General features: G+C 43.7%; 2 protein-coding genes across 2 annotated transcripts; one reads left to right on the top strand and one right to left on the bottom strand.

Moving 5' to 3' along the window:
* Positions 1-2,841: 2,841 nt before the first annotated feature.
* On the top strand, positions 2,842-5,824 carry LOC118969326 (olfactory receptor 5BS1-like). The gene is made up of 2 exons (XM_037003516.2): positions 2,842-3,614; positions 5,662-5,824. The coding sequence occupies exons 1-2, from the start codon at positions 2,842-2,844 to the stop codon at positions 5,822-5,824; spliced, it is 936 nt and encodes a 311-aa protein (XP_036859411.2).
* A 2,622-nt stretch (positions 5,825-8,446) lies between these two features.
* Positions 8,447-10,503, bottom strand: LALBA (lactalbumin alpha). Its single transcript, XM_017646542.3, has 4 exons — positions 10,327-10,503; positions 9,830-9,988; positions 9,264-9,339; positions 8,447-8,747 (listed from the first exon to the last, which is right to left on the bottom strand). Exons 1-4 carry the CDS (start codon positions 10,457-10,459, stop codon positions 8,687-8,689), a joined length of 429 nt encoding a protein of 142 aa, XP_017502031.1. The 5' UTR covers positions 10,460-10,503; the 3' UTR covers positions 8,447-8,686.
* Between the last annotated feature and the right edge of the window lie 1,753 nt (positions 10,504-12,256).

Raw genomic sequence — 12,256 nt, 5'->3', positions numbered from 1 at the left:
ATTCACATAATTTGTGCACAGTGTGAAGGAGCAGAAGGCATCTTTACACCTTTACAGCATGGCTTCTGTGTATGTTTACACTGAGTGTCCTCTCTGCTTTTATTCTTTAGAGAACTGGAAGATTCCCCCAAATGCTAGATTATGCAGATTAGTTGTGTTTGAAACACCAAGAAGTAAGGCTTGCTTCTTTGATACATCAAAATATATTTTGTGATGCACTAGAAATCCTGAAGTCTACCAAGCATCATAGTGCATATGAGCCTGTAACTGATAACCTGTGTGAAGTTACACAAAGAACCAAGGATGACTGGGAATTATGGTATTTCTATAACACGCAGATCTGTGTCTGAGTACGCAGTTCATGTTGCTGTGAATAATGTTTTACCTTCCCCCTTTGTCAGTGTACAATGAGAAGACTTCCTTTGACCCTTTGTAGGTCAGAGAGCACCTGATGTATAAACTCAAACACATGTTACTAAAGGCAAAAAAAAGAAGCTTATTGAAACCTTATTTTCAGAGGTGGGAAGTTGGAGGTAGTTTATGTCAGCTAAGAAGTCTATTTTAGGAAGATAAAAGCTAAGTTGTTAAAGAAGGGATCTCAACAAAAGAAAACAAACAAACAAAGATTGTTTTTCTCTAAGTCCAGAGATGTACGGATGGTCCAGAGTGCAAGGCTCAGAGTGCACAGCCAAGTTCCTTCTACATTGTTGCTTTGTTGTCTCCTAGGGACTTACTCAACCAACCACCATTCAGTCCTCATCCATGGCAAAGACTAATGATTGCTCTTCAGTACTGTCCTTCCCTTCTACCTTTCAGTATTAGAGTGTACCCATATTTTAGACACATGACTGTTCATGTAATGAAGAGACCACCTTTTTTCAACCCCAAGTGGTCCCTGAGGTGATAATTGTTGATGCTGGATGATGGATACAGAATGGTTATTACACTCTTCTTTCTATTTCTGTGTATGTTTAAATGTGTCCATAATAAAAGACTTTGCCACAATTTAAAATTTTTCTAAAGTTTTTAATCTATTTGCATTTTATTTGAATTGCAATGAATAAAAGGATTAATTTTGGATGACATGATCAATTTTTACTTTCTTTTATCATTAAAATATCTCTAAAAACTTGTTTCCATTTTTAAAGTTTACAATTTTCATATTCTATCTTTTGCCACTTTATTTTTATAATCATAAATGCAATTTAAAAAATAACAAAATGAGAAGGAAGCACATGATGGAGGGAGGAAATTCCAGGTTTTAGAACTAGGAATCCTTTAGAGCTCTATAGTGTTATCTTTAGAAATTATTGGCCACCCGAGGGCCCCTCTTGTATGATGCAACCAGCTGGAACATGACTGATACAGGGAGGAATAATTGGCCCTGGAGAATCATTCAGATTCAGAGCAGACCTCCTGTGTAGGGGCCTCTCCGGGGACCCCCTCTCACTCTCCACAGTCTGGAGTTGAGATCAAGTCCCTCTGTCCTTTGTTATTTGGGAGGCAGAGTCAAGAAGGCCTCCCCTTGGACAGAAAGACTGTAGGAATGGTTCCTTGCTCAGAAGTCCCACCTCGGCATCTTCTACTGGAAGGACAGAGCTGAGGGGAGCCCACACAGCCCTGGCCACACCTGTGGCTGTTGCTCCAGTGCTGGAAAGGATGCCACTCAGATATCCCCCACTGAGAACATCTCTTGTTGGCCAAGGGAGCCCAGGTGAAGACAAATCTCCTTCTCATTCATACCCTTCTGCTCCTAAAACTGTCCACTCTGGGAACCCGTGAGTGCACAAGCCATGCCTTGAGTTTAGATCCTGTTTATCACCCTCCTGAGTTACCCACCAAGGAGGGAGGGGTGACCATTTTCCCTTGCTCTGAACCCTATCAGTGTCCATTTTGCCAGGTGTCCTGGGCTTTTACCATCCTTGCGATGCACAGAAGATGGCCCAGGTCTTACTTGGCTTTATCCAAATCTGCTGGTACCAACTCAGAGAATAGCACAGTCTTCTTGGACTCTCTTGTTAAGTACTGAGATTGTAGTGCAAACAGTGGGCATTATAGATTCACAGAAGCCCCGAAATGGGAAGGCCTTGGAGGAACTGACCACCCTCCTCTCCACTCTGAGGGCTTCCTCCTGCCTGGCTTCCATGAAACCAGCCCGCTCATGTGCCACTTCTGCTTGGGCTTTTAGAGAAGAGAAGAAGGGGTTTCCATGTAGTTCCAGAGCTCCCCAAGGAAGATTCTCCCCCAGTCATTAGAATTTATAAGCTGGAGTGGACCTTGGAAAACATTTAGTTTTCCCAGATCGTTTTTTAGATGAGAAAATCAGGTGATGTCCTCGCAGGCTGACAGTGGCAGAGAAGGCTCTGTCCCATCACCAGGTCTCACAGCACCCTCACCAGTCATCAAACATCCATCACGGCCTGACCACCTGACAGTCAGCCAGAGGTTGTTTGCTGACTCAGCGTGCCAGTCACCCCTCCAGTGGTTTGAGCTCTGATCCTCTTGGAACTGAACACAGTGCTTCTCAGTGCTCTGGAGCCTGTCCCCAAACCCTCCTTTCCATGTCCAGTTGGAATCTCCTGCTCTCTTGCCTCCTTTCCAGGTCCGATTCTCTACGCTCTTCCTTCCCACCTCCCCCACTCGGCCGACAGGTCACTGCCTTGAGCTGGGAAGGGCTGCGGCGGTCTGACCTGGCTGGGGGGCCTCTGCTGCAGGAAGTGTCCTGGGTAAGCCAGGAAGCTTTACCCACGCTGCCTCACGCCCAGGCCTGCTCTGACACTCATCAGCCATCTGAGCGTTCCCTTCCACTCCTGTCCCTCTGAGAGGGAACCTGACGGCTCCATGGAACTTGGCAACGTGACCACCGTCCCCACGTTTGTTCTCCAAGGACTGTCCGACAACCCTCAGGTCCAGGCTGGGCTCTCCGTGCTCTTCCTGGCGGTTTACCTCCTGACCCTCACGGGGAACCTGACGCTGCTGCTGGTGATCAGGGCTGATTCCCACCTCCACACGCCCATGTACTTCTTCCTGAGTCACCTCTCCTTCCTGGATGCTTTCTATTCCTCAGTCATTGTACCTAAGCTGCTGCAGAACCTTCTGTTCAAGTGGAAGACTATATCCTTCATCGAGTGTTTCATGCAGATCTCCCTGGTCTTGTTTTCTGGGGCCACTGAAGCTTGCCTCCTTTCAGTCATGGCCTACGACCGGTTCCAGGCTGTGTGCCACCCGCTGCTGTATGTGGTGGCTATGAACAGAAAGGTATGTACTGGCCTGGTGGGAGCATCCTGGGCCATAGGAATGGGGACCAGCCTGGTGAACATCATCCTCCTGGCTCAGCAGCACTTCTGTGGCCCGAACCTCATCCGTAGTTTCGCCTGTGAGCTTCCCCCTGTGCTCGTGTTGGCCTGTTCAGACACCTCCATCAGTGTTGCCTCCATCCTGACCACCATGGCAGTCCTGGGCCTTGGCACCCTTGTCCTGTTGCTGGGTTCCTACACCCGCATCATCATGACAGCTCTGGGCACCAACTCTGCCGTGGGCTGGAGCAAGATCTTCTCCACCTGCTCTTCTCATTTTCTTGTGGTCGCCATCTTTTACGGTTCAGGAGTTTTCAGGTATGTACGTACTAACAACCTCCTGACTGTAAATGTAGGCTATTCCTTACCCTAAAGTAGCCTTGGTCTATAAAAAAGAGCATTTCAAAGTAGCAGGAAAGTAACTGAACTGGAATTCAGAAGGCCTGGGTTCCAGTTCTGGCTCTGCTGTGGTCTAATTATAACAATTTCATTTTCTTTCTGAGGCCTCAGGTGTCTAACTGAAAAAATGATTTGATGTGAGAACTAAAGCTTTGACCTACTTTATTAACCTATGATTTGAGGGTTCTCAAGAGGAAATCAGAGATCTTTGGTAGATTTTTATTCAGTGCTAAACAAAAAAATTTTTTTAATGTATCACCCATGAAACAGGTGCCACCTTTCTTTCCTACAGGAACATGATGTCTTCAAAGCTTATTTGTGCTGTATCTACTTATTAGGCACCTGCTCTATACCAGCCGCTTTACATGGTCAAGCCTAATTTCAGTAGGCAGCACACCAAAGGAGAAACAGTAGTAACCCCATTTTCAAATGTGGAACCTGAGTTTCAGGAGTAACAAGGTGATTTCTCAAAGGTCCCAGAACAAGCTACTAATGGGGACACAACATAAACCATGTCTCACTGATTTCAAACCTCATGCTCTTTCCTACCATGCTCTGTTGAACATAAACAGCTCTAGCTGACGAGGCCTCCCTTACCAGGAGACAGAATGATTAATGGTCTATTTCCTCTACTAGTGAACTGGCAATGGGTTTTCTCACTTGCTTGTGACTTAGAGAGAAGTGAGGGGTGGGAAAGGATGATAAGGGGTGGTCCAGGAGAGCTCTTCTCTCTCCATGTCAGTTTCCTCAGGCCATAGGGGGGCAATAAGATTTCTCCTACCAACTCCACAGAAATGCCAGGAGAGATAAATTAGATGAAAAACAATGACAGTAGAAAATGAATATCTTTTCTAACCAAGCACACCAGGATACACAGAGAACATTCAGTGATGATGGTAGCATTGCAATGCTTCTTTGGTAAATATTTCCAGTGATAGGTAACAAGATGTAGCCAAAAATTTTATCTCATTATTTTGGATTCATATATTGTGCTTAACACATTTTTAAAATTTTTCCCTTTGTTTGCCAAGTTTGGTCTCTTTTCTAAGCCAAAGAAAAATGCACTTAAAAGGGCAAATGTTTGTTCCACTAACCATTATAAAAATAATGTGCTGTAGCAGAATCACAGAACCCAAGAATGGACTAACAGTTACCAAAGGAAAAGGGACTGGGGATGATGGGTGGGAAGGGAGGGATAAGGGTGGGGAAAAAGAAAGGGGGCATTGCGATTAGCATGTATAGTGTTGTGGGGGATTACGGGAAGGGCTGTGCAACACAGAGAAGACAGGTGGTGATTATACAGCATCTTGCAACTCTGAAGGATAGTGACTGTAGTGGGGTGTGGGGGGGTGGACTCGGTGAGGGAGGGAGCCTGGTAAACATAGTGTTCTTCATGTAATTGTAGATTAATGATAGCAAAAATAAAAACAAATACAATAAAATAAAATAAATAATGTGCTGTGATTCTGAGGACAACTCCCAGAGCCATAAATGTGGGGAACTGTGACAGCATTATCGGCCTAAGCACACAGTTTGCAAGGACTGATCATCACAAGATGAGAATATGCCATTGTATCTATAAGGAAAATTAGAGAAAAATAGCCTCATAATATTATAACTAGTAAGGAAAGATGTTTGCAAGAGTATGCAGTGCTATGGAGATGCGCCACACCGCTGTTAGCTCTGTCCTAACCTGCCGCCCTTGAGACGCCACAGAGCTTCCTTCCTCCTCGGGGCAGCTCCTCTGAAGCTCTGCACAAGGCTCTGTTTGGAGGCATTTGAAGGCCGCAATGTGAGAAGGCCAACTGCTGTCCCTGACCATGCAGTCATCTCCTGGTCCTGCTGCCAGTGATAGTCATCTCAGCTCTCGTTGCAGAGTCCCTGGGATGGGATGGAGTGTGGCTGCCAGCAGTGCTTTGACCATTGGCCTGAGCTCAGTACAGTCCTCTGTATAATTCCTTTCAAGGTACATGACTCCTGCATCAGGCTCCGTCCTGGAGCAAGTGCTCTCCGTGCAGTACAGTGTGGTGACCCCACTGCTAAACCCCCTCATCTACAGTCTGAAGAACCGGGAGGTGAAGGCAGCTCTGAGGAAGATGCTGGCCAAGAGGCCCAGGCTTCCCTTCTAGCCCAGGCTCCGCTGCCACCTCCTGACGGAAGGAAAAGTTGTGAGAAGGGAGAGGAGACATGAAGAGCCATCGCCACTCTGTTATCCCTGCATTCATTCTTTTTGGAATCAAAGGAATTAGTTCCTGTGACCCCAGTGCCCTTCCTCAGTCAGGCTGGTTGGGGAAATCTCCACAGAGCAGAAGACACCCACCCAGGGGGCCTAGTCCCTGCACAGGAAGATCGTCACAGAGACAGTATGGAATGTCCTCAAAACAGTAACAATACAGCTTCCATCTTATCCAGCAGTTCCACTCTGGGGGAGTTTACCTTAGCAAGATAAAAACACTAATTCGAACTGCATGGCAGCCTTATTTACAAAAGCCAAGACACAGAAGCAACCTAAGTGTCCACTGACGGATGAATGGATAACAAAACTGTGGTGTATATATATGTGGTGGAATATTATTCAGACATAAAAAAATGAGGAAATCTTACCATTTGCAACAGCATGAGCAGACTTGAAGGCATTATGCTTAGTACAAGAAATCAGACAGAGAAAGACAAACAGTGTATGATCTCACCCCCAGGTGGAATCTAAAACAACAAGAACAAAGACCCAAGTTCGTAGAAAAGACCTCGGGGTACAGAGGGGCTGGGGGTGGGGAAGAGGGAAGTGGAGGAAGAGGGTCAAAAGGTGCGAATTTCCAGTTATAAGATAAATAAGTGCTAGGGATGCAATGTACCAGATAAGCCCAGCTACCACCGCTGTGTGATGCACAGGGAAGTTAACAGGGGTTTCTCATCACAAGGAGAAATGTTTTTTCTTTTCTTCTTTCCTTTCCTTATATTGCCTCATATGAGATGATGGGTCTTAGGTGAACCTATGGTGATAACCATTTCACAATGTATGTAAATCAAACCATCACACTGTCCACCTTAAACTTATGCAGTGATGTATGCCAGTTATTTCACAATAAGAAATATTTCTTGTCCTTTCTACCCCTCCCCTTTCTGCCTCTCCCTCTCTTGCTTTTGTCTTAGCACAAAGTGTAAGTCAACCTGTCTAGCCCAGCTTTAGTTACATTTCTGTTCTGGCCACCACCAAGAACGGGTCCCTTGTATTTGCTAGAGCATATGACATCCTGAGGGCATAACTGAGGCAGGGGTAAAAAGTAAGAAGTAGATTTGTGAGCTCACTGGGAGGAATGGCCCTCCAACCTGCACTCCCATACACAGGGGTTACTCCTAAAACCCTGTAGACTTGGGGGAAAACCTTTGTTCCATAATTAAGAAAGGGGTAACATGCAATAACCCTGGGAGATGCATCACATTGTGTTTTAATGCATGCCGCAATCATATGATGAATATTGTATTTCCTGCAAGTTTATCATTAAGCATAGGGGAGAGATGGCCTCTCCATCCCTTGCCTGGCCCTATACATCCCTAAACAGGCCATGAAGGTTTTATTTGGTAGCAGCTGTTGTCTCTGAGACAAAGGAAGTAAGGTTTGACTCCTAAACCCCCAGCAGGCATAGGAGGTGGTAGGAGTGTAATCAGTGTATTGGACATCTTGGGAAGGCAGAAGAACAGGCACTCAAGGAGACCTCAGTTAATCAGACATGTGAAGGTCATGCTGGACTTCGGGAATGCTAGATTGTCAAAGCCAGAAGGTAGCTCAGAAAAACCACTAGAGAAAACCTTCATTTTAAGACGAGGAAATTGGCTCCCAGAGGACTAAGCTGACTTGCCCAGGTGGGGACTGTCAGTGAGGAGCAGAAACAGGCTTGATGACCCAAAGCTCTTAATGTCCTTTCTGTCACATTCCCCATAATCATTAGAATAAATAATGTTCTGCAAACGTCCTCCTTAAAAGCAAGCGAAGCAGCAAGGAGTACGGCGTCCAAACCCAAAGGCCCCAGGTGTGCATGTTCTTCTGTTTCTGAGCTGACTGTGAGGGTCGTTCTTATCTCTGGTTCCCAGAGGGCGTCCCTCTCACAGCTCTTTGTGAAGGTATCTCCTTATTTCAAGGGCAAGAAGATCTCTCAACCTCCTCAAGTCATCCCGTTCAGATTCCTGGAGCCCCTCCCCTTGCTGTCCTTTTCCCGCCTCACATCTCCACCTATCAAAACCCACCCGAACTTCAACACCAGCTTACACACCATGCCTTTCATGAATCCTTCCTTGATCCCTTTCCCCACTGCCCCTCACCCCTATATAAATTATGTTTCCTCTTCTGGATGCTCAGGGAACATTTCTAACCTCTTTTATGAGGCTCATGACACTAGTCCTTGTATTATAATTATTAATGTTTTTAATTATCAATTCAATATCTTTTTTATTTAATTTAATTAATCTATTAATTGATTCTCTTTCCCACTAGCCCTTGAGGGCAGAGACCCTTCTAGTCAATGCTGGATCCCCTTTGTGGTTCTTTGAAGATGCTAGGTGATCAACTGTTTGTTAAATTGAGCTGGAACAGAAAATAAGCTCCATCTTTCTGTTATAAGTTCAGAGTATTTCCTCTTCTGTAGAGATGGAAGGCAGCTGTGACCTATGGCCTCAGTGTCTACCCACTCACACTATTTCCTCCTTTTCCCTCCAGGAAAAAAATACCACCAGCCACTTGAAATCAGGCCCTTTATTCAGGACAGAGATGGAATCTGTTGCTGTAGTCAAAGTTCCATCAGGGGCACTAAGCAAGAGTAAAAAGTCACACATCCCTGGAGCATAGTCCTCAAGTGTCCATTGGTGTCACTGCAGGGCCCAGGGCTCAGAGACAAATGAGCTTCAAGGGGGTGGAAAGAAGCAAACTGAGGTAGCTGTAGGGAAGAGGAGTTCCAGGGACACGAAGTGGGCAAAGAAGCAGCAAAGACAGCAGACACTCACAACTTCTCACAGAGCCACTGGTCCAGCTTCTCAGAGCAGAGTGGTTTATGGGCCAGCCTGATAATGGAAAAGGAGACAAGGCCATTGGCTCACTGGATTCCAGCTCAATCTTCCCTCTAGCTTCATCCCCAGAAGAGCTCAGCTGGAAGAGTGTGGATGGAAATTACAGAAAGGCTTTCCTAGCCAAATGGCAAGAGACACCAAGCCACCTAATGGGATAGGATCCACTATTTTTAAACTTCAAGAGAATTGTAGGGTAGAGAAGATGTACAATGGTTCCAAGGGCTTACTTTGGGGTCTAGGACTAAACAAGTAAAATTAGATGTCCTAGTCCAGGTGAGGGGAGGCCTGGGTCTCAGCCCTCTAATAAGGAAATTTTATTGGGAAAATCGCTCAACAGGAGTGGTCTGAAAGGCTTAAAATTTTGAGACCTGAGTTTGCTCAAAGAGTTTTGTGTTGGAGACTACATTCCAGATTAAATGACCAGGGGAAAGGGAGAGAGGGGAGTGGTGCTGGGCCTAAAGGGCTGAGAAGGTGGGGAAGGGGGAAATAGAAAATAGGAAAGGGATTCACCAGTAGTCAATGCCCTCGTTATCCAGGATCTTCTTGGCACACATCATGTCATCAGTAAGGTCATCATCCAGGAGCTCTGGCAAGAGTTACAGGAAAAGGAGTGAGACAGCTAAGTATTACCAAGAAAGGTAATGAGTTTCCCTCTTCCCTGGATCCCGTAGTCTGGCCCTTCTCTGAACTGGAGGCTTATGCCCGTTGCCTTTCTAAATGAGAAAGCTAATACAGTAATGCCTTCCCCTGGATAGGGACTCCCTTCGCTCTCTGGGGCATCTCAACTTCAAGAAACTGTCAACTCCATCAACCGATTTACTCTGAAAATGTATGGTATCAGCCTTCAAGATCCCCAGACAGCAAAGATCAACTACCTGTTAACTTCAGGGGACTGCTAACTGGATTTGGTGATCATGAAAAATTCTAACAACTCCTTACTTGGTACTATCAATCCAAGTCCCACAGTTGATGTGGCATCCAAAGCAGTGAAGCTAGAGGTTTGACACCGAAAAGGAAGTTATCCCAGGGGTAAGCTCCAGAAAAACAGAGAAACAGGGTAAAAAAAGGCTACTCACTGTCACAGGAGATATCACAGATGTTCCTTGACTGAGGGTTCTGATTATCTCTGCACCAAAGTTTATTATTGATCTGGAAGACTCCGTATTCTGTGCTGCCACTATTATTGACTATGGTTTGTGTGTCATAACCACTGATGTGAAATATTGTGCAGATCCCTGAGGGAAAGATGAGAAAGAGGTGTCACAAAGATGTCTAGGCACAGCATAAATGGGGACCTGTATTCCCAGACAGGAAAAGGCTCTCCAGCCAACCTCCAAATATGGTATATCACAGAGCATTTTGATGAGATGGAAAGAAGAGTTCCGAAAAGGATCAGACCGTGGTAGAAAGGAAAGATATATGAATAAATGTGATAAAAAAGTAAACAGATAGGCAAAGAATATGAGGAGTATTCGATAATTGAGTGAAAGAGGAGAGGAAAAGGGGAGGGAAAGGAGGGTGAAGTCAGAAGCAGATGGAGAATGGGAAGAAGCAAAGCAGAGGAGGAACTCACATTCAGGGAGAGTGATGCTTCCATAGCCGTCCATGTCCCTCAGCACCTGGGACAGCTCGCATTTTGTAAATTGTTTGGCCTGGAGGGCAGGGAACATGATGCCCACCAAAAGCAGAGAGACAAAGGACACCATTTTGGCTTCCCTCAAGAATCTGAAATGGGGCAACCACACTGCTTCACCACCTCTTATTTGTAGAGAAAACTTCAGGGGCACTGGCACCTTTATCCAGGAAGGGGATGAAGAAAGACTGGACATGCCAACACAGAAACCATGAGCCTGCCAGCTTCCTTAAATATTCTTACCCCATTTTGCCTTCCCTTCCCCTAATCTGTAATCTATACCAGGTATTGTTCTCTGTCCAGAGTGAGTTCCAAGCATGATCCTGTTCCCCATCTGGCTTTGTTCATACCTTTGTTTCTTGTAGGGCTGGTTCTTAGAAGCAGGATGTCCCCAGCGTACTTCAGGAACAAAGGAGGCCTCAGGGGTAATACAAGTGAGGCAGTCAGAAAATACAGTAAGGGTCCATTGCCAACTCCCTCTTCCTCCTAGAGACAATCGGAGTATGGAAAAAGAGTGCATGTTATCATTTTTTATCATATTGTCTTCTTACTAAGTTGGAAGAGTTTTTTGTATGTACGAGATACAATTTCTTTTCCAGATATATTTATAGTTAATATTTTCTCTTAATCTATAGCTTGCCTTCTCATTTTCTTAATAGTATCACTTGAAGAGTGCAAGTTTACTTTGATAAAGTCCAATTTATCATTTTTCTCTTTTACATCTAGTGTCTTCTGTGTCCCAGCTAAGAAATTTTTGCCTACATACTCCAAGTCATCTCCCTTATGTTTTCCTCTAGAAACATTATCGCTTTAGATTTGTCATTTAGAGGTATAATATATTTTGAGTTAGTTTTTGTGTGTGGTCAGCATTTGGTTTGAGTTTTTTTTTTCTATATGGACAGTTGTTCAGTAAGTTTTTTATATCTACCCAGTTGTCCCAGAACATTTGCTGAAAAGACTCCCTTCATCCTATTGAATTACTTTTGGCATCTTTGCCAAAAAGCAACTGAAAATGTTATGTTCATCAATTTCTATACTCCTACTTTGTTCCATATATAATATATCTTTTGCTAATACTACACTATTTTGATTACTATAGCTTGATGATAAACCTTGAGGTTTTCTTTTACAAAATTGTCCTAGCCATTTCAGATCCTTTGATTTCCATGTATTTTTTAATTTCCTAGTTTTATTTGTCTCTTCTAATTTCTAACAAAAAATCCTGGTGGAATTTTTTATTTGAGATTGCATTAAATCTATAGATAAATTTGGGAAGAGCTGACATATTAACAATATCGAATCTTCTAATCCATGAATATGGTATATTTCTCATTATACTAAATAATTTCTGTTTTCTCATTTTCTCTGTGTACATCTTGCTCACATTTTGTTATATTTACCATGTGTTTGATGTTATTTTAAAAGGCATGCTAAATTTCATTTTCTGATTGTTTATTGCTAGTTAATAGACACAAAGTTAGCTTTTGTATATTAACCCTGTATTCTGCAAAATTGTCAAACCCACTCATTAGTTCTGGTATTTGTAGTTTCTCTAGTATTTTCTGTATACATAATCATGTCATTTTATGCATCAAAATAAAGATGGTAATGTACTCAGAGTTTTTATTACTATGAAATTTTTCACATTTTTTTCTGCATTTATTTTTCTCTTTTGTTCTTTAACATGGTGAATACATTGATTCATTTTCTAATATTAAACTAATCTTACATTCCTGAAATAAGCCACACTTGATCATGATATATGAGCACATTTATATACTGCTGGAATTAATTTGCTAAAATTTTGTTAAGGATATTTTTCTGTCTGTATTCATGAGGGATACTGATCTGTGATTTTCTTTTTCTATAA

This window comes from Manis javanica, chromosome 10 (genome assembly GCF_040802235.1).
Source record: "Manis javanica isolate MJ-LG chromosome 10, MJ_LKY, whole genome shotgun sequence".
In the NCBI taxonomy this organism is placed as follows: domain Eukaryota; kingdom Metazoa; phylum Chordata; class Mammalia; order Pholidota; family Manidae; genus Manis; species Manis javanica.
Note: the sequence above shows the minus strand (reverse complement) of the source record. Positions and strands in the feature narration are given on the sequence as shown.